The 22,897-nt window shown below is 42.3% G+C and overlaps 1 protein-coding gene and 1 non-coding gene across 19 annotated transcripts in view; both read left to right on the forward strand.

Annotated features, from left to right (window-relative positions):
- DLGAP1 (DLG associated protein 1) overlaps window positions 1–22,897 on the forward strand; it is a 977,987-nt gene that overhangs the window by 883,954 nt on the left and 71,136 nt on the right. For all 18 annotated transcript variants that reach the window (XM_063653448.1, XM_054461416.2, XM_054461415.2 and 15 more), the window contains 2 exons: window positions 8,418–8,791; window positions 21,787–21,878. In XM_063653448.1, the coding sequence (XP_063509518.1) occupies window positions 8,418–8,791; window positions 21,787–21,878 (466 nt within the window). The remainder of the gene's footprint in view (window positions 1–8,417; window positions 8,792–21,786; window positions 21,879–22,897) is intronic.
- LOC129019216 (small nucleolar RNA U13) lies at window positions 16,152–16,255 on the forward strand. Its single transcript, XR_008495560.1, has one exon. It is a non-coding gene; the product is annotated as a small nucleolar RNA U13 (small nucleolar RNA).

Raw genomic sequence — 22,897 nt, forward strand, 5'->3', positions numbered from 1 at the left:
TCACCATGTTGGCCAGGATGGTCTCAAACTCCTGACCTCAGGTGATCCGCTGGCCTCGACCTCCCAGAGTGCTGGGATTACAGGTGTGGGCCACTGTGCCTGAGCCTACACTCAATTTTCATAACATATGTCACTCTGCACTGTGACACAGTTTGCGAACGGGCACCACTCTGCAGACCAGGCTTTGAATAACCCTGCTCTGTACACAGAGGGGTGTTGGAAATGCTTAACAACCGGCTCTCTGATTGAAGAAAATCCACAGTGGGGAACCTGCAGATTTCAGGCATTTGCTGATTTCCGTGGTGTAAATACACCAAGGTCAACAATTTCAAGCTAACAGTGAAAAGTGACTGAATACAGAGGTAGAAAGAAATGTGCACAATCAAGCTTAGCAAGCTGAGAAGAGCCAGTTCCAGCACGCTTCTGTCAACCCCATTAGATTTTAAAAATCTTTTTAATAAAGCCCTTTTGGCCAGATACAGTGACTCACACGTGTAATCCCAACACTTTGGGAGGCTAAGGGAGCTGGATCACCTGAGGTCAGGAGTTCGAGACCAGCCTGACCAACATGGCGAAACCCCATCTCTATTAAATAGAAAAAATTAGCCGGGCGTGGTGGCACATGCCTGTAATCCCAGCTACTCGGGAGGCTGAAGCAGGAGAATTGCTTGAACCTGGGAGGTGGATGTTGCAGTGAGCCGAGACAGTGCCATTGTGCTCCAGCCTGGGCAACAAGAGTGAAACTCTGTCTCGAATAAATAAATAAAGTCCTTCTTTTTGAGGGCTTGTTGAACAACTGCTGATCAGCTGGACCAAATCAGGAAAACTTTGCCCTCAGCAGATTTTAGACAGTGGACCAAGGCAGCTCTTCTCTCTGGTAGTCTTCATCTCGGTAAGATGACACCATCTGATAGAACTCACAGCAAATCCAAGGTTGCTTTCCCCATGAGCTCTGTGTAGGCGCTGCCACTTCTCAAGGATGATCAAATTACAGCTTGCTTGATAATAGTTGCACTTAATAACAACACCTTAGGGTAACAACATGTTTATATCAAAAAGATGTTACTTGATCTGGGACATCTGCATATATATCTATATATAATTTAATTTATATATAAGTTTAATTACTTTGTCATATTGTGTTTTTATTTGTGGTTCCTTATGGACTTGCTCTCTCATGTTTTAAAGAATTTCTAAAATGCAGTAATGAGGAACTGCTAAATAGTTGCTCTACATAGCTTATGGTTTATGATCCATTCGCTTAGCCGGTAAGGGTTTATGAATAAAAAGGCACAAAAAGGGAGTTTGATCTCACATCTGTTTTGTGGCCACCTGACACTTGTGTGCTGTTAAACATGAAGGATAACCAGAGTGGAAAGAGAGTCTGGATAATTTGCCAGAACACCTTCACCACTACAGAATAAAATATTCTCTGGCCCAGGCCTTCCTGAAGCTTGCAACACTTTTTTTTTTCTTTTTTTCAGACGGAGTTTCATTCTGTCGCCCAGGCTGGAGTGCAGAGGTACGATCTTGGCTCAGTGAAACCTCTGCCTCTGGGGTTCAAGCAATTCTCCTGCCTCAGCCTCCCAAATAGCTGGGATTACAGACGCCTGCCACCACGCTGGGCTAATTTTTTTTTTGTATTTTTAGTAGAGACGGGGTTTCACCATGTTGACCAGGCTGGTTTCGAACTCCTGACCTGAAATGATCCCCTGCCTTGGCCTCCTAAAGTGCCGGGATTACAGGCATGAGCCACCGCGCCTGGCCGCATTATCTTTCCATACAAATGTAGGCAATATTCAATCATGAGCTAGAAGCTGAAATGATAGGAATGTGTTGTTTTCTCTATAATGTCTTTCTTTCTTTTTCTTTTTTTGAGATGGAGTCTCGCTCTGTCGCTCAGGCTGGAGTGCAGTGGAGCGATCTTGGCTCACTGCAACCTCCGCCTCCCGGGCTCAAGCAATTCTCCTGCCTCAGCCTCCTGAGTAGCTGGGAATACAGGAACACACCACCGCGCCTGGCTAATTTTTGTATTTTTAGTAGAGATGGGGTTTCAACATGTTGGCCAGGATGGTCTTGATCTTCTGACCTTGTGATCCACCTGCCTCAGCATCCCAGAGTGCTGGGATTACAGGAGCGAGCCACCGAACTCTACCGTATAATGTCTTTCTTAAAAATATAACTTTTTTTTTTTTTTGAGACGGAGTTTCATTCTTATTGCCCAGGCTGGAGTGCAATGGCTCAATCTTGGCTCACGGCAACCTCCGCCTCCCAGGTTCAAGTGATTCTCCTGCCTCAGCCTCCCGAGTAGCTGGGGTTAGATGCATGTGCTGCCAGGCCTGGCTAATTTTGTATTTTTAGTAGAGATGGGGTTCCTCCATGTTGTTCAGGCTGGTCTCAAACTCCCAACCTCAGGTCATCTGCCCGCCTCAGCCTCCCAAAGTTCTGGGATTACAGGAGTGAGCCACAGCGCCCGGCCCAAAAAATATATAACTTCTTAAATGTAAATACCAACCTCTGGTCTCTCTGTGCACTACAGTATCCACTGAATGAAAATGTCACTGAAATCTTCAGCTCTAGTTCTGCAACTCTCTCATAAATGGATAAGAGTCCTTTCAGCCAGATGAGGAAAAAAATAATTTCATTTGAAATGAACAAAAAACTTACCAGGGCAAAGGAAAGCAGTAATAGTGATAAAAAAAATACAGCATCATTTCTTTTTTCAAGTTCCACTTGCATTTTAAAAATCATTCTTTTTGAGAACGTCATTCTGTGTCTGGAATTTATTCCTTCTTGTGGGTTCTTAGTCTCGCTGACTTCAAGAATGAAGCCGCAGACCCTCACGGTGAGTGTTACAGCTCTTAAAGCTGGTGTGTGAGGAGTTGTTTGTTCCTCCTGGTGGGTTAGTGGTCTCGCTGACTTCAGGAATGAAGCCGCAGACCCTCACAGTGAGTGTTACAGCTCATAAAGGTAGTGTGGACCCAAAGAGTGAGCAGCAGCAAGATTTATTGTGAAGAGCAAAAGAACAAAGCTTCCACAGCATGGAAGGGGGGGACCCAAGCAGGACTGCCGCTGCTGGCTGGGGTGGCCAACTTTTATTCCCTTATTTGTCCCCGCCCACGTCCTGCTGATTGATCCATTTTACAGAGTGTTGATTGGTCCGTTTTTACAGAGTGCTGATTGGTGCATTTACATTCCTTTAGCTAGACACAGGTGCTGATTGGTGCATTTTTACAGAGTGCTAATTGGTGCATTTACAATCCTTTAGCTAGAAAAGTTCTCCAAGTGCCCACTCTACCCAGGAAGTCCAGCTGGTTTCACCTCTCAATTCTTGCCGGGAGCGGTGGCTCACGCCTGTAATCCCAGCACTTTGGGAGGCCGAGGCAGTTGAATCACCTGAGGTCAGGAGTTTGAGACTAGCCTGGCCAACATGGTGAAACTCTGTCTCTACTAAACCCACAAAAATTGGCCAGGCATGGTGGCGCAGGCCTGTAATCCCACCTACTCTGGAGGCTGAGGCAGGAGAATTGCTTGAACCTGGGAGGCGGAGGTTGCAGTGAGCCGAGATTGCACCATTGCACCTGGGCGACAAGAGCGAAACTCCATCTCAAAAAAAAAAAGAGAACGTCACTCTTAAACAAATCAGATGTTTCACTTACTGTATAGAAGTTGCTCGTTTTCTCTTTTTCTCTTTCTCATTTTCTCTTTCTGTTTTGACCAGGGAAGACAAACATATTGGCTGGTGTTTCACCCTCCTTCAGTCTCACTCTTATCTGTCACACACCTGCTGGTGCTCAGACCTTCTCAGTGGGTTCTAAATCTTTCCTGGCACTGAATTCTGAGAGTAGAACTGAAACAAACCAACCAACAAACAAAATACCCTTAGGAGAGAAGCGTGGGTTTAGGGCTTAGACAGCAAATCTAGGAAAGGGTGATGTTGGGGAAAATGGAGGGATTTCGTTGTATGAGTTTTGGAGTGCAGAAGAATTGGAAAATGAAGAAGAGGACTATGGAGAAGTGTGAGTTGTGATTTGAATCCCCTTTCCTCTCCTTCAAATGGCAATCTTAAGCCGGGCATGGTGGCATGCGCCCGTTGTCCCACCTATTCAGGAGGCAGAGGGGGGAAGATCTCTTAAATCTGGGAGTTCAAGGCCAGCGTACACAGCACAATGAGATCCTGTCTATCGTTGAAAAAAAAAAAAAAGCAGTCATGAAGATTTGAATTCCTTTTACTTTCCTAGTCCATGACTGGACAGTGCTGCTCACTGCAGTGAAGCCTCATAATAACGAGTAGAGTCTCTCAGCATAACAGCATGGGAGATGGCTCCTGTCCTTAAGTCTCATAATAATGAGTAATGTCCCTCCGTGTAACAGCATGGGAGATGGTTCCTTTCCTTAAGCCTCATAATAATGAGTAATGTCCCTCTGTATAACAACATGGGAGATGGTTCCTGTCTTCCATTCAGCTCCCTTATTCGAAGTTGGGGGGGATCTCAAAATCTTATCTTCTTTGGGTGTTGGGGGCTGGACCACCTTGTTGGAGAAGCCATGTCTCCAGTATTCTCCCTGTCCAATCTAACCATGGTAGATGTCAAGCATTACCGGAACTCTGCCAGTGTCCCTGTTGAGCAAGGTATCCAGAGTTATCCCTATCGATAGCGAAGATGAGCTGACAACAGCCACCAGGTGGCGTCCAATTGCAGTTGACCTGGGGAGTGTAGGAGCCACACTGGAGGCTCAGGTCCCCAAGGTGAGTCATGCATTGGAAACGATGTGACCTAGCCCCACGCCCTCCCACCCCCACTTATCACATCATGGCAGGATTTTTACTGTATGTCACAGCAAATCAAATGATTCTATATTTGACTGAATTATCTTTTTTTTGAAGGGGGAGTGTTTGGTTTTGTTTTCTAATTGTGTAGAGATGGGATCTCGTTACCTTGCCCAGGCTGGTCTGCAACTCCTGGACTCAAGCAGTCCTCCCACCTTAGCCTCCCAAAACACTGGGATGACAGGTGTGAACCACTGTGCCTGGCCTCACTGTCCAGTTTGGATTATCCACACTGAAAGAAGAAACCAAGGAGAGCTAACAAGAAGTAATACATAATCCAAAAGATCAGACATTTGATTTTGGAATATGTTATTTAGCTTCTTGAAATATCAGTGGGCGGAATGTCCTGAGAATCCATTTTGAACAAAATAATGAGTTCACGTTGTAAAGACATGTCTTAGGAGAAGTGGTACAATGCTGTAGTTTCATTCAATTTTAATAGGGAGAGGTTCTATCCTAATTATGGCTCCCACCCACTCTGGGTCTTCAGCTGAATCACTGAGATGAGCATTACTCCCAGCAGGACTACCATCACTCATGCCTCTCTGGGAACCAGAGCTCCACCATGGTTTGGATGCAAGAAACTAAATTGAGTGAAGCAAGATATTTACAATGTATATGCACTGGCATTGTTTAGCCAGAGGCTTAGCTGTGTGCTAGTGGGAAGAACCTGAGGCTGGCTGGCTCCGCTCCTGACTCTGCACCTTGCAGGCAATGTATTTTCCCTGAGTCGTATTTCCTGTCAGGTGCATTAGCTAAAAAATGAGGAAGTCGACTGCTTATTGTTGAGCTGCATTCAAATGATAAAGATGGGCTGGGCATGGCATAGTGGCTCATGCCTCTAATCCCAGCACTTTGAGAGGCCAAGATGGGAGGATCGCTTGAAGCCAGGGGTTCAAGACAAGCCTGGGCAACAAAACAAGACCCCCATCTCTACAAAAAATAAAAAATTAGCTGGATGTGGTGATGCACACCTGTAGTCCCAGCTGCTCAAGAGATTGATGTGGGAGGATTGCTTGAGCCTAGGAGATCGAGGCTGCAGTGAGCCATGATCGTGCCACTGCCCTCCAACCTGGTGACAGAGTGAGACCCTATCTCTAAAAAAAAAGAGACATAAAGATATGTGTTTCATGAGTCAACATAGATGGGAAGTTCTCCTGGGCTGGGCCTCTACCAGTCATCCACCCAGGGAATGAGGGGCGACTGCCTCTATGTCATGCACCTTGTCTTCCCCCATCCCAGAGTCCATATGATATTGTAATGAGACATTTGCTTGATTTATTCCTCCAATACTCAGGCAATCCCTGGGAAATAGCCAAACATTACTGTCTCCATGTATTTTATGGTTAAGGAAATTACTCCAAATCACAGGCCACTGAAACAGCAGGACAGCATAATAGAGTCCTTTTGTTTATTGTTCATTATAGGATGTTTCCTCTGAGTGGCCAGAGGAAACATCTTCAGTGTTGAAGCAAGTATTTCATTCAGTGAGATGGCCTGAGTTGGCAGCTGGAACCGTAGGTAACAAGTTGGGACTGCGTGGCCAGGTCTAGCTGATGTGCTGGAGCCACAGTGACACCACCTGCGAGAGTGGGTGGGCTGGGGTGGGGTGGGGAGGAAATGATGGAAGCATAATTATTTGAATGAATTTATAATAGCTGCTTAAGGAATTGTGCTTCACTGACTGGAGTCCCACTTGGAAACTTAATTCATTTTTGATCCTTATTTTCTTAAATCATGCTTTACAAATGAGAAACTGAAAACCAATGTGTAAAGCTTCTTCAAAACCCTCAGCGTTGTAATCAAATGGCTAGAGGGAGGGGCTGAGGCTGTTGCTGGGAGCCTCCAAATAGACCTTGAACCCCACAGGTCCAAAATTGTACTCAGCAGCCTAGGTTCAGGCCCCCACCATTTTTTTTTAGACCGAATCTCGCTCTGTCACCTAGGCTGGAGTGCAGTGGCACGATCTCAGCTCACTGCAACCTCCGCCTCCCAGGTTCAGGCAATTCTCCTGCCTCAGCCTCCCGAGTGGCTGGGATTACAGGCATGCACCACCACGCCCGGCTAATTTTTGTATTTTTAGTAGAGACGCGGTTTCACCATGTTGGCCAGGCTGGTCTCAAACTCCTGACCTCAGGTGATCCACCCGCCTGGGCCTCCCACAGTGCTGGGATTACAGGTGAGAGCCACCACACCCAGTCCGATTCAGACCCTTGACTTGACTAAGATGCCCTAAAGAAAGACACTTTAGGGAGTGACTCATGCAGACCAAACCCACGAAGACTGATTCATAAGCTAGCATGTGGATTAATTTCTACAATAGGAGACTTTTGTACAGTGTAAATACTCTCAGTGAGTAGTTCTGCTCAGAAACAAGCAAAAATTCCACAAAAGAAGTTTATATAGTGAGAGCTTATCCAGAAAAAGACAGAGAGAGAGATAGCAAGGTGGAAGTGAAGAAGGAAGACAGAGAGGAGGAGGAGGGGAAAGACAAGAAAGAGGGAGACGGAGAGAGAGAGAGAAGGAAAAGGAAGGATGACAAGACAGAAAGACAGAGAAAAGAAAAAGACTGAAGGAGGGAAGGAAGGAAAGAAGGGAAGGAGGTGGGGAAACACAGAGAGACAGAGAGAGAAAGGGAGGGAGGGAGGAGGGAAGGAAAGAAGGAAGGAAGGAAGGAAGGTCAGTCAGTCAGGCAGAAAGACAGAAAGGTGGGAAGTGGCTGGGCCCAGTGGCTCACGCTTGTAATCCCAGCACTTCTATGTGTCTGTCTATCAGGATATAGGCAACAGCCTCCTTTTCTGTCCTTTGAAAGGAGGCCTAAGGGAGAGGATCTCTTGAGCCCAGGAGTTCAAGACCAGCCTAGGCAACACAGAAAGACCTCCTCTCTATTTTTTAAAAATATTTTTACGGGAAGGAGGGAAAAAGGAAAAGCAGGGAGGAAGGAAGGAAAGAAGGAAGGAAAGAGGGAGGGGGGGAGGGAGGGAGGAAGGAAGGAAGGGAGGAAAGAAGGAAGGAACTGGCTTCGATAAACAAGTTGCAGCAGATACGATGGCGTGTGTACCCTTCTCCCCCAGACACCTCGTCCTTGTTATTAGGATCAGAACACGCATCCTCACAACCTCTTTGCCTTCCTTTTTTCTTTTTCCATGTTTATTATCAACCACTAAAATCTCTTCTAATGAGTTACTCTGTTTAATATTAGCTATATTTAGTTTTTTCTCTGAAGACAGAAACTCCCCTCACCTTCTCTATGTGCCTATACAATTTATTGGCTGGGAAGGTTTCGACAGAGGGCTAATCGTGTCTAGTTTATGTTGATTCATATTAATTTCCATTTTAGAAACTTCCATTTCAGAGATTGATATTTCCCAGTGTTTTTCTCCCTCAGTTTTGTGGAGGTGTCACCTCAGAGGAGACCCAAACCACCTCCGGAGAGCAGGGGTCTCAGCCTGTCAATGGAACTTGTTTTCCTGTTAAATGTCTCAGTGTGTTTCATGTGCCCTGATTTCCAATGGCTGTCAGTTACAATATCAGAAATTAAAACCCATGCAGAAATCACAGTGTCTTTGTTTTCACTGTCTTCCAGTGTCATCTTGCATTACAACATATAAGAAGACACCACCTCCAGTCCCACCCAGAACTACCACGAAACCTTTCATTTCTATCACAGCCCAGAGTAGCACAGAGTCAGCCCAGGATGCCTACATGGACGGACAGGGCCAGCGAGGAGATATTATCAGCCAGTCTGGACTCAGCAACTCCACCGAGAGCCTGGACAGTATGAAGGCTCTGACAGCCGCCATCGAAGCTGCAAACGCCCAGATCCATGGCCCTGCCAGTCAACACATGGGCAATAACACGGCCACCGTCACCACCACGACTACCATAGCCACCGTCACCACGGAGGACAGGAAGAAGGACCACTTTAAGAAAAATCGATGCCTGTCTATCGGGATACAGGTAACAGCCTCCCTTTCTGTCCTTTGAAATAGGAACTTAAAACTAAGGAACGTAACACTTTTTGTTTCCCCGGAAGATTTGCTTTCTTGCCGCTTGGAATCATAGCTCTATGCATAGGACCAGATTTTCAAGTGATTGGCTGTGGACTCCGTATACTGTTAAATGTGACCAAGATTATGAAAGTATTTTCTTTGTAGACATTATTAGCAGCTATTATTTTTGTTCTCTAAATCGAATGTGTGACTCAAACTGCAGGATAATTCAAAGAACATGAACACAATCAAACATGAAGTGCTTTTAATTCCTAACGCACATTTCTATTTTTAGAAAAGAGAGTGAACTTGCAAGAATAGCCGGGGTCATCGAGCCACATAACAGTATGTTCAACACTATTGAATGACCATATGAGAACAAAAATGTGAATCACTTCCCATAGATGTGGGAGTAAAGGCGAGCAGGACCAAAGTGACTGACAGTGTGGAAAGCAATAACTCACATCGCACCATCATGAGGAAAGAATGTGCACTAGTTTCAGCCTAATCAAGCATTTCGTGAGAATGGTAGAAAACTCAGTAGGCTTCTCAGTTCACTTCACTGTTTTTCTGCATTTCAAAGATAAGATCAAACTGATTCCACCTTGTTTCTTTTACATCTGTTTAGCTTGGGTTACCCTGCTAAAAATGTTCTTCTTACCAAAGAAGAAAAAATCACCCTCTCTCTCCATTTTTGTTGTGCTATATCAGTCTGCGGGTACCCTTTGAATAATAACTTCTCAATTTGCTGTTGAATAAATCCATCCACATTGAACCCACTCTAAGGCTAATTTAAAAGCCAGGCGTGGCCAGGCACGGTGGCTCACGCCTGTAATCCCAGCACTTTGGGAGGCCAAGGCGGGAGGGTCACCTGAGGTCGGGAGTTCGAGACTAGCCTGACCAACATGGATAAACTCCGTCTCTACTAAAGATACAAAATTAGCTGGGCGTGGTGGCGCATGCCTGTAATCCCAGCTACTTGGGAGACTGAGGCAGGAGAATCCATTGAACCCGATAGACAGAGGTTGTGGTGAGCTGAGATTACGCCATTGCACTCCAGTTGGGGCAACAAGAGCAAAACTCCATCTCAAAAAAAAAAGACCGTTTTAACTATTTTTACACATACTGTTCAGTGGCACTAAGGACATTCACATTGTTGTGTGACCATCACTATATTGTGTGTGTTTAGTGGTGATGATGCACCCACTAAACTATAACCTCCACAGGGAGCTAGATTTTTTTAAACAGTCTCAGAATAATAATAATTATTATTATTTTCACCCAGTAGGATGGAACTAGACTTAAATCCACATACAACATTGGGGAGAAAAGTTTTTACTTGAGACATTATCTCATGTCTTAAATAGTTGGATATTCTAGTGAATAAAAAAATTGTTCTTATTCTTCCTCTAATCATTGTACACTGCTATATAAATTATAGCAAAGTACTGAGTACTTTATGTGACTCTCATTTAATTCATCCAACGACCTTACGGCATAGGGTGTTAGGATCATCTCTACCCTACAGATGAGAGCACAGAGAGGTTGGAAAACTTGCCCAAGGTCACCTGCTTTTTGTTGACAAGCCAAGATTGTCCCTAGTGTCTAACATGATCACATTATACTACTTCTTTGATGGAAAATAATAAGAAAAAGAAAATGGCCAGGCGCGGAGGCTCAGGCCTGTAATCCCAGCACTTTGGGAGGCTGAGGTGGGCAGATCACGAGGTCAAGAGATCAACACCATCCTGGCCAACATGGTGAAACCCCATCTCTACTAAAAATACAAAAATTAGCTGGGTGTGGTGGCACACGCCTGTAGTCCCAGCTACTTGGGAGGCTGAGGCAGGAGAATCACTTGAGCCCGGGAGGTGGAGGTTGCAGTGAGCCAAGGTTGTGCCACTGCACTCCAGCCTGGCGACAGAGTAAGACTCTGTCTCCAAAAAAAAAAAAAAAATTAAAGACGCAAACTATTCATTGAATTTCATTATACAGAAATCAAATTTAAATGCAAGTTCCCAAAATATGTCACACTAGGATCTTGGACTACCTCCCATGCTTTCCCTCTTAGGGCCAGAGTTCCCAATCCTTTACCAAAACTTTAAATTTAATTTATACCCAATAGCTAATACTACAACTACTTACTTTGTAACCTCTGTGAACTTAGATCAATTACTTAATATTTCTATATCTCAGATTCTTCATCTGGAATATGAGAATAATAATAGTCCTTATTTCATATGGTACATTTTGGGTATGGTAAAAATTAACTGATAAAATATATGTAAGGCTATAAGCACAGTGCCAGGCATAAGTGTTCAACAATTATTAGATTTAGTTGTTATGATTAATATTGTCCTTTAAAATTATAATTAGCTAAATATGCTGAACTAAATATGCCATGGACTTTCTCAATTATTATTTTTTTGGACAGAGATCTTATATCCTGCAACTTCTTTTACAATTTTTGAAAGCCACTTTATAAATTTAAATAGATTACCCTAGATACAATACATAAAAGGTGCCATTTGCCAATATTTGGAGCTAAGAGTAAAAAATCACAGAGATAAATTTATATACAATGACTAAAGCTTAGAAGATGCTAATACTTGATGCAAATGAGCTGGCAGTTGTAGGATCAGTGGGGATGAGGCTTGGACCAGGAAGAGAACAATGTCCTCCATTCTTGTTCTGATGAACCCTGCTTCTTTTTTGTCTCCTCTTTTTTATGCATTGAGGATCGTGTTTCTTCAGGGAAATAACTACCATGCATCTTCTGAAAAAAGTTTCACTGGATAGTTTTATACCACCGCATAGTGGAAGACACAACATCCTACTTTGGCTGACATCCTAAGCGTTTTTAATTTACAAAAGTGTAGTCATATGGAATTGGTTAAAATCTCATCCAGGAAATCACAGACCAGGCTCACTTCTTAAACAGGGACAGTTTAATACACAAAATTGGTTACACAGGTATGGGAAGACTGAGAGAGCAATAAAAGGAACAAGAAGGAAAAGGTGAGGCTACCAGAAGTTTAGGAGCTCAGAAGAAAGGCCTGGGGTAGTCTGTGCTCAGACTGTGAGGTGGCAGGTTCAGGTGGTGCTGGGACTTCAGAGTAGTGCAGAGCAGCTGGTGCATGAGCTGTTGAAAGGAGCTGAAGGGCCAGGCACGGTGGCGCACCCCGTGCTGTACTTTGGGAGGCTGAGGTGGGTGGATCACCTGAGGTGAAGAGTTGGAGACCAACCTGACCAACATGGTGAAACCCCGTCTCTACTGAATAAAAAAATTAGCTGGGTGTGGTGGTGCGTGCCTGTAATCTCACCTACTTAGGAGGCTGAGGCAGAAGAATCACTTGAACCTGGGAGACAGAGGTTGCAGTGAGCCGAGATTGTGCCATTGCACTCCAGCCTGGGCACCAAGAGTGAAACTCCGTCTCAAAAAAAAAAAAAAGGCCGAGCGTAGTGGCTCACGCCTGTAATCCCAGCACTTTGGGAGGCCAAGGCGGGTGGATCACCTGAAGTTGGGAGTTTGAGATCAGCCTGACCAACATGGAGAAACGCCGTCTCTACTAAAAATACAAAAAATTAGCCAGGCATGGTGGTGCATGCCTGTAATTCCAGCTACTCAGGAGGCTGAGGCAGGAGAATGGCTTGAACCTGGGAGGCGAAGGTTGCAGTGAGCCGCGATCGCGCCATTGCACTCCAGCCTAGGCAACAAGAGCGAAGCTCCATCTCAAAAAAAAAAAAAAAAAAAAAAAAGGAGCTGGAGCCGGCTGCGCTGGCTCATGCCTGTAATCCTAGCACTTTGGGAGGTCAAGGCAGGGGGATCACAGGGTCAGGAGTTCAAGACCAGCCTGGCCAAGATGGTGAAACCCAGTCTCTACTAAAAATACAAAAAAATTAGCTGGGCATGGTGGTGGGCACCTGTAATCTCAAGTACTTGGGAGGCTGAGACAGAGAATTGACTGAACCTGGGAGGCGGAGGTTGCAGTGAGCCGAGATCGCGCCACTGCACTCCAGCCTGGGCGACAGAGCAAGACTCCGTCTCAAAAAAAAAAAAAAAGGAGCTGGAGAGTGGAGCCATAGCTATCTTCACATGCAGGAGTGATGCCAGAAGAAGGTGGAAACAGGAAGGAAGTTCCTTCTCTTCCTCCACCTTCCTTTGTTAGAACACAACTGGAAACCAGCCGACAAGGAGGCCTAGGAAATGTAGTTTGGGAGTCCTGGCCCCAGTGTCGAAGAGCAGCTGAATGTAGAAGATGGGCTTGGGGCTGCTAGACAGTAAGCAAATCACCAAAACAAAGCTCTTTGTCTGATAAATAAATAACTGTGCTGTTTCCTTCAATCAGCATGTGTGTTAAAAGGCCTAAAATGGACATGATCCGTGTGCAGTCTTGATTCCTATGTTCTTATGGGAGCACCTCATGGCACTCTGATTCTAGAATATTTAGAGATATAAATTTCTGTATAATATGGCACGAAAACAAGTCAAGTACTTTATCTGGTGTTTTTCTTGATGCCCTAGTGCTGGGGGGTGATGGGGGCATTGTGGGGACTGGCTGCTCTGGATTTAGAGCAAAGTTGTATGTCTAAACTAAAAGTCATAGGCACCATTAAGGATAATTTTTTTTGTTTTCTTATAATTACAAAGTGAGCAATTCATGTATACAGTATTATTATAAAGAGTTCGTACAGTACAGGAGTGTATAGAGCAAAATATGAGATTTCCCCTTCTTTCCCACTCCCACCTCCTATTCCTACTGTACTCCCCAAAGGTGACCCCTGGCAACAGTTGGTTACACTGTCTTTTAGTCTCTCAAGAGTAATTCTGACTACAGATGAGTTTCACGTACTATCTTTAGGCCCTGACTCCTCTACCTCCCGATGGTACATTATGATTTCCATATATTATCATTTAACTCAAGTTGCAAAACAGATTACAGGAACAGCTTAATCTTCACATTATGTGAGATGCAATGGCTTTCTCTATTCTTTGAATTAAAAATAGAAGAAAATTTAGTTATTTTAGATCGTACTCTTAAGACTTATTTATTTCCTTTAATACCTGTCCAAGTGTACAGATATATATTAATATTTTATGCTTATGTGAAGAAATAAGTCTAACTGCAGATAATGAAACTTGTCTCTGCCAAGTAAAGCACAAACCAAAGGAATTGTTACTATTTGAAAGAAAGTTTTGAAAAATAAAAAGGCCCATGCATGGTGGCTCACGCCTGTAATCCCAGCACTTTGGGAAGCCTAGGCAGGCGGACCACGGGGTCGGGAGATTGAGACCATCCTGACTAACATGGTGAAACCCCGTCTCTACTAAAGATACAAAAAATTAGCCGGGCACGGTGGCGGGCGCCTGTAGTCCCAGCTACTTGGGAGGCTGAGGCAGGAGAATGGCGTGAACCCAGGAGGTGGAGCTTGCAGTGAGCCAAGATCATGCCACTGCACTCCAGCCTGGGCAACAGAGCCAGACTCTGTCTCAAAATAAATAAATAAATAAAATAAAATAAAAAGGCACATTATCTTGGATACATAATTTATTGACTTAAAATAATAAAGGAACACTAAAGAGATAGTTTCAAAACATTTAAGCCTTGAAGACTTTATTTTGATGTCCTTGAAGTCAGCATCAATGTTTATTTGGAAAGAGATTTTTGGAGGGACCTCTCTCCAGCCAAAACTAATGAACCTTACGGAGATCATTTTAATGAATTCCAAAAAGAAGAAATAATCAGTCATGTTTGCCAACCATGATGCATTCAAATTAGAAATTAACGCTAAACAGATAACAAAATCTAACCATTTGAAAATATTAAAACATCTAAATAACATTTGGATTACGGAAGGAATTCAAGATTATTTCGAAATAAATGACAGCAGGAATCCTATAAATCACCACTATGGGCTGTGGCCATAGTTATGATCAAAGAAAAATTTCTAGCCCTATGTTCTTTCATAATTAAGGAAGAAATATTATAATATAAAGTAAACACTCAATTTACAAAGCTAGAAAAAGAACAACAGATTCAAAAGAAGGAATTACTAATGATGAAAGTATAGATAAATGCTTTAGAAAACAAAACAGAGCAATGGCAATAACAAGTAAATTGGAATTGATAAACCAAAATTGGTTATTTGAAAATACTAAATAAGTCTGATTGAGAGAGGGAAAATAGAAATCAATATTAGGAATGAGAATAGTATATGACCTTTTGAAAAATTATAAAAGATTCTTGTGACAGCTTAATGTTGGTAAATTTTGAAGTCAAAATAATATAGACACTCATGTATATTACTAATACCGATGCAAGAGGGAGTATTAAATCTGGGGAAAGAGGTCAGGCTCAGTGGCTCATGCCTATAATCCCAGCACTTTGGGAAGCTAAGGTGGGTAGATGGCTTGAGCCAGGTAATTCAAGACCAGCTTAAGCAACATAACGAGACCTTGATTCTACAAAAAGTAGAAAAAATTAGTCGTGCGTACTGGCACATACCTGAGTCCCAGCTACTTGGGAGGCTGAGGTGGGAGGATCACTTGAGACCAGGAGGTCACAGTGGCAGTAAGCCATGATTTTGCCACAGCACTCCAGCTTGGATGACAGAAACCCTCTCTCTAAAAAATAAATAAATAAATAAAATAAAAACCTGGAGGAAGAAATCTTATAACTATAGAATAAAGTGCAAAAAAAGTAAAGAAAAAAAAACCTTTCACAAATGTTATGGACTTGTATCATTTTAACAGGAAAGGTTTTCTCAACATTCATGAAGCAAATAATTCCTATGTTATTTAAAGCATATAATATTACCAGAAAAGATCAAGATTCTTTTTTTTTTGTTTTTGAGATGGAGTTTTGCTCTTGTCACCCAGGCTGGAGTGCAGTGGTGTGATGGAGTGCAGTGGTGTGATCTAGGCTCACTGAAACTTCCATCTCCTGGGTTCAAGCAATTCTCCTGCCTCAGTCTCCCAAGTAACTGGGACTACAGCCATGCACTACCACGACCAGCTAATCTTTGTATTTTTAGTAGAGATGGGGTTTCACCATGTTGGCTAGGCTGGTCTCAAACTCCTGACCTCAGGTGATCTGCCCGTCTCAGCTTCCCAAAGTGCTGGGATTACAGGGGTGAACCACTGTGCCCAGTCAAGATTCTTAATATATTTTAAACAAATAAACATAACTCTAATACCTAAATTTGAAAGAACACAAGAAAAAATAATTATAGAATAACATGCTTACAAAAATAGATGTAAAAATTCTTACCAAATTTGAGAATTAATCAAAGTGTATATATTTTTTAAAAATAATATACCTCTACTGATCTTTTTGTGGTTCATAAGCATGATGATAGGGTCTTCACACAAACATTTAAGATGTGCCTCCCTCTCATCTTATTATAATGTCAGCATATTTCCTGTCTGAAGTAAGAAAAATGAAATAAAAATTAAAATAATATACTATTACCAAGTAGTGTATGTCACAGAAATTCAAAGTTATTTTAGCCTTTGGGGGGAAAAATATGGTATCAAGATAGATAGTAAAAAGTATTGCATTTGGTAAAAATCAGAAGCCATTCCAAGTATCAACATGATAAAAAGCATTTATAAGAAATCAAACTAAAGGCCAGGTGTGGTGGCTCACACCTGTAATCCCAGTACTTTGGAAGGCTGAAGTGGGTGGATCACTTGAGGTCAGGAGTTTGAGACCAGCCTGGCCAATATGGCAAAATCCCATCTCTACTAAAAATACAAAAATTAGCCAGGCATGATGGCGCATGCCTGTAGTCCCAGCTACTGGGGAGGCTAAGGCAGGAGAATCACTTGAACCCGGGAAGTGGAGGTTGCAGTGAGCTTAGATTGCGCCACTGCACTCCAGCCTGGGCAACAGAGTGAGACCCTGTCTCAGAAATAAATAAATAAATAAATAAATAATAAATAAATGAAACCAAACTAAACTTCTACTTAAAGAAGAAATGCTAGAGATATTCCAGAGTCAGAAGTCAAGTAAGGATGAATATTTTCATAGGCTTATTCAGTGTTGTTTGCCTTTACTGGCCAAGACACAAAGCAAGAAATGAAGTGTAAATATTTCAAAACAAAGCAAAATTGCTTTTATTCGTAGATAATGTGCATGTCCACCTTTAAAATTCTAGCAGAAACCGGGAGGCTGAGGCGGGAGAATCGCTTGAATCCCGGAGGCGCAGGTTGCGGTGAGCCGAGATCGTGCCATTGCACTCCAGCCTGGGCAACAAGAGCAAAACTCCGTCTCAAAAGAAAAAAAAAAAAAAAAAAAAACCCCAGCAGAAACCACTGAAAATCCATTAGAATTCAGCAACGTGAAAGAATATAATATAAATACAGAGGAATCAATAACTTATCTATATATGATCAATAAAATATAAAGGTACACAAATAACCCATTCACAATAGTAACAAAAACTATAAAACAACACAATTGAGCCTCAGAAATAATATGGAACTCCTATTTGAAATATAAAAACTTACCTTACATAAAATATAAGACCTCCAGGCGGCCGGGAACGTTGTCTCACGCCTGTAATCCCAGCACTTTGGGAGGCCCGGGGCGGGCGGATCACGAGGTCAAGAGATCGACACCATCCTGGCCAAAATGGTGAAACCCCGTCTCTACTAAAAAATACAAAAATTAGCTGGGCGTGGTGGCGCACGCCTGTAGTCCCAGCGTCTAGGGAAGCTGAGGCAGGAGAATCGCTTGAACCTGCGAGGCGGAGGTTGCAGTGAGCCGAGATTGCGCCACTGCACTCTAGCCTGGTGACAGAGCAAGACTCTGTCAAAAAAAAAAAAGAGCCGGGCGTGGTTGACCGCGCCTGTAGTCCCAGCTACTCGGGAGGCTGAGGCCGGGAGAATCGCTTGAACCCAGGAGGCGGAGGTTGCAGTGAGCTGGAATCACGCCACTGCACTCCAGCCTGGGCGACAGAGTGAGAGTCCCGAGACTCCGTCTGAAAATAAATAAATAAATAAATAAGTAACCTCCATGCATGGTCATGCACACCTGTATTCTCAGCTACTCAGGGGGCTGAGGCAGGAGGATCACATGAGCCCAGGAGTCTTGGGCTGTAGTGCACTACAGTGATGGGGTGTCCACAGTAAGTTCAGCATCAGTGAACTTACTGATGGTAAGTCCCCAGGGGCAGGGGACCATCAGTTTGCCTAAGGAGGGGTGAACTGGCTCAGGTCAGAAAAGGAGCAGGTCAAAATTGCCGTGCTGATCACTAATGGGATCAACTTTGTGAATAGCCACTGTACTCTAGCCTGGGCAACATAGCAAGATCTCATCTAGCAAATAAATAAATAAAATATAATACTGTAATAAATGGAAAATTATTTAATATTCCTACACAGGAATACTACATAGTAAAAAGACAACAATTTCCTGAAAATTAATACAAATATTTAAAGCAATTCCAATAAAAATTCCAATGTGATTTTTATCACTTGGTGGAGGCTAACAGGATGAGCTTGACAATTTGATGTTAAAGTTTACTTAGAAGTTAATACTCCAAAATAACCTAGAGATTTTTGTTTTGTTTTGTTCTGTTTTTAAATTACCTTTTTTTTTTTTTTTTGAGACACTGTCTTGCTCTGTCACTCAGGCTGGAATGCAGTGGCATGATCACGGCTCACTGCAGCCTCTACTTCTCAGGCTCAAGCAATCCTCCTTTAGCCTCCTGAGTAGCTGGGAGTATAGGCACATGTCACTATGCCCAGCTATTTTTTTTCTTATTTTTTGTAGAGACAGGGTCTTGCTATGTTGCCCAGGCTGGTCTTTAACTCTTGGGCTCAAGCGATCCTCTCACCTCGGCCTCCTAAAGTGCTAGGATTACAGGCATGAGCCACCTCACCTAGCCTAATTATATTTTTTGAAAAAAGAACTACAGGAGGAGACTTGCCATAGAAAATATCAAGACTGATTACAAAATTATATTAGGAAAGGCCAGACACACAACCAGCACTTTGAGAGGCTGAGGCGGGCAGATCAGCTGAGGTTGGGAGTTCGAGACCAGCCTGGCCAATGTAGCGAAACCCCGTCTCTACTAAAAATACAAAAATTAGCCAGGCATGGTGGCACACACCTATAATGCCAGCCACTTGGGAGGCTGAGGCAGGAGAATCACTTGAACTCGGGAGGTGGAGGTTGCACTGAGCCGAGATCGCACCACTGCAGTCCAACCTGGGCAACAGAGTGAAACTCCATCTCAAAAAAAAAAAAAAAAATTATATTTAGAAAAAAGGAAAGGGAAGATCAATAAGCCCAGCAGATCAATAGGCCAGAAACAGGTCTGTATATGTACGTCACTTAATGACAGGGATACACCTGGGAAAATGTGTTATTAGGTGATTTCGTCATTGTGTGAACATCATAGAAGGTACTTACACAAACCTAGGAGGTAGAGCATACTACACACTTAGGCTATATAGTATGGCCCATTGCTCCTAGGCTATAAACCTGTACAGCCTATGACTATGCAGAACACTGTAGGCCATTATAACATAATGGTAAGTATTTGTGTATCTAACCATAGAAAAGGTACAGTAAATATACAGTACAAAAGATACAGAACGGTACTTCTGCACAGGACAGTTCCATTATAATCTTATGATCACTATGGTATATGTGCTCTATCGTTAACAGAAATGTCACTATGTGTGTCATGACTGTATATGGGAATGCCTATATGAGAATGTATGCGAAAATATATGTGAGTAAAGTTTGGTATCAGATAAAGCTGGCATCTCAAATAAAAAAGGCGAGTTAGTTAATAAATGGAGCCAGATCCATTGATAACCCAAGGGAGGTAGTACAGGAGGGTAATATTAGATCTCTAGATACGTATCTTTGACAGAAACATTTCAGGATGGTGGATTTAAGAATTAAATATGAAAAAAAGATAACATGAAAGCATAAAAGAAAATACAACAGGACTTTTAAAAATATGCTCAGAGAAAAAGGCTTTCCAAACCATAAAAGCTGGATGTGACTACCTAAGATTCTCTCCAATGAAGGGCAAAGTTTAAAAGACACATGATAAACTGAGAGAAAACATTTGCAGTATATGTAACAGAGAAAGAGTTTAGGTTCATAAGGTATAAAGAGATCCTATGATTAAGAAAATAAAAAACAGCCTAATTAGGAAGGAGACTAGTAAAGGATATGAACAGACAATTTACAGATAGAAACATAAGACGTCAATAAATATTTTTGGCCAGGTGCGGTGGCTCACGCCTGTAATCTCAGCAATTTGGGAGGCTGAGGCGCTCACATCACAAGGTCAGGAGTCCGAGACCAGCCTGACTAACATGGTGAAATCCTGTCTCTACTAAAAATACAAAAATTAGCTGGGCATGGTGGTGCGCCTCTGTAATCTCAGCTACTCGGGAGGCTGAGGCAGGAGAATCGCTTGAACCCGGGAAGCAGAGGTTGCAGTGAGCTGAGATTGCGCCACTGCACTCCAGCATGGGGGACAGAGTGAGACTCTGTCTCAAAATAAAATAAAATAAAATAATCATTTAGGCCAGGTGTGGTGGCTCACGCCTGTAATCCCAGCACTTTGGGAGGCCAAGGCGGTCGGATCACGAGGTCAGGAGATCGAGACCATCCTGGCTAACACAGTGAAACCCCATATCTACTAAAAATATAAAAAATTAGCCAGGCGTGGTGGCAGGCGCCTGTAGTCCCAGCTACTCGGGAGCTGAGGCAGGAGAATGGCGTGAACCTGGGAGGTGGAGCTTGCAGTGAGCCGAGATCATGCCACCGTACTCCAGCCTGGGTAACAAAGTGAGACTCCATCTGAAAAAAAAAAAAAATCATTTAAATATATATATTTAGACATATATATAAAAGAAGGTAGACAAATATACATCAAATAATTGACAATAATTCTTGGGAGATTTTCTACATTATATATTTCTGTATTTTAATTTTATATAACTTATACTGAATTGTTTTTATATTTAGAAATAACATTTCTTAAACACATAGTAGGAAAAAGGAATAAACCTAATAATTCTAAAATTTTCTTCAAATTTGGGTTGGAGCAAATCTGTTGCATAGATTATTAGTTCTATATGGTATATTTTCTAAATAGCTGTAATATACACATAGCTATTTAGAAACTATGGGGTGATATTCAAAGTCAATCCTTTAAGGGGAGAAAAATGAAGACACTCTATAGTTTATCTTAATAAGGTTAATATCTAGATCTCCCAATGTCAACAATTATAATTACAATATATAAATTTTCCTCTTTATTTTGTATGTTGTTGTCTTCAAATTCAAAACTTCCAGGCCAGGCGTGGTGGCTCACACCTGTAATCTCAACACTTTGGGAGGCCCAGGCGGGCAGAACACTTGAGATCAGGAGTTTGAGACCAGCCTAGCCAACTTGGCAAAACCCTGTCTCCACTAAAAATACAAAAATTAGCCGGACATGGTGGCACACGCCTGTAATCTCAGCTATTTGGGAGGCTGAGGCAGGAGAATCCCTTGAACCCGGGAGGCAGAGGTTGCAGTGAGCCGAGATCACACCACAGCACTCCAGCCCAGGCGACAGAGGGAAACTCTATAAAAAAAAAAAACAACTTCCAAGAACACATTTCCATGTAGATTCCCTTCTAATATAGTATTTACAGTAAGATACTTAAGTTTAAGTACAGACTTGCAAATCTATGCAGGAATCATAAACATTTATCAGCTACCTTGAGAGTGAATAAAATTGCATTTTACTAAGAGCAACAGAGTCAAAGAGGGTGCAGTGAAGGTAGTGAGGGCTCCCAGAAAATACACATATATTGACCAAGGTGGTTACGAATTACAAAACATTCCAGTAATATTAGAGATTTTTCTGATAAAATGTGGTTTGTTTTTCAAGCAAGATGACTGAAATGGAACAACTCTATTTATTTGATGATTTCTCCAGGTGGATGATGCTGAAGAACCTGACAAAACAGGGGAGAATAAAGCACCCAGTAAGTTCCAGTCCGTGGGAGTGCAAGTAGAAGAAGAGAAGTGGTAAGTCCACGTGCACGCGTCCTCTTTTGTCTTGATATTGTGAAGTAAGGTAAAAGTATTTTTCCCCGTGATAAATCTATAAAATTCAATGATATTTTCCTCTAAGTTTTGGGAGTATTTAAAGGGTGAAGTTGAATCAATATTAGTTGATTCTCTCCTGTACTTTAATACCAGAGACCACTCCATTTGAGTTTTGCTCGCATAGTACTGTAAGCATATTACATACATATAACTACTGTGTGCAGTACTCTTGGGTTGCCAAACTATACCTCTGAAAAAAAAAAAAAAAGAAACCTTCCCATTTGAGACTGTGGACTTTTTATGAGAAGAGAACTTACCTTATTTCTGTTTCTATTCCCAACACTTAATAGTGTCTGGTGTTTAGTGTGTGCTCAATGAATGATGAATGAATGAATGAATGAATGAAGGAAGGAAGGAAGATATTCCCTGTCATTATCCTGAATCACCAGTCCTTTAGATTACTCTTTACCTACTTTAGAGCCTTAGTATCTATAAATGGGAAATGTAGGATTTCATAAAATTACAGAATTTGGGGTCAATAATTTCATTTTGTAAATGAGAACTTGATGGAGAGAGGCATGTGAATTTCTCAAACTGGGAGGTTCTTGATGGGTAGAACCATGTTTTATTGATAGTAGTACCCCCCAGCTTCCAGCATTGTGATTTGCACATACTAAATATACAGTAAATGTTGGCTGAATAAAGTAAAACTGGAGGTAAGGTAAGAGAAACTGCTCTAAATTATAAATCAGTGTATCATCTCAACTTTGCTACTAACTTTCAGTGTGTTAATTAGGAAGAATCATTTGAATGTCACCTATCCATCCTTCCATTATCCATCCATTCAATAAAATCTATGGAATGCCTCCTATAATCAAGGCTACATGTGACGTAAACTGAAAATCTGAAAAGGAGGAATTTATCAGTTTATGGAAATGGTCCTGTTTTAGAACCTCTCACTATTGATTGACACTATACTTTTAAGAGGTGTGTATATA

Source organism: Pongo pygmaeus, chromosome 17 (assembly GCF_028885625.2).
Source record: "Pongo pygmaeus isolate AG05252 chromosome 17, NHGRI_mPonPyg2-v2.0_pri, whole genome shotgun sequence".
Classification (NCBI taxonomy): Eukaryota; Metazoa; Chordata; class Mammalia; order Primates; family Hominidae; genus Pongo; species Pongo pygmaeus.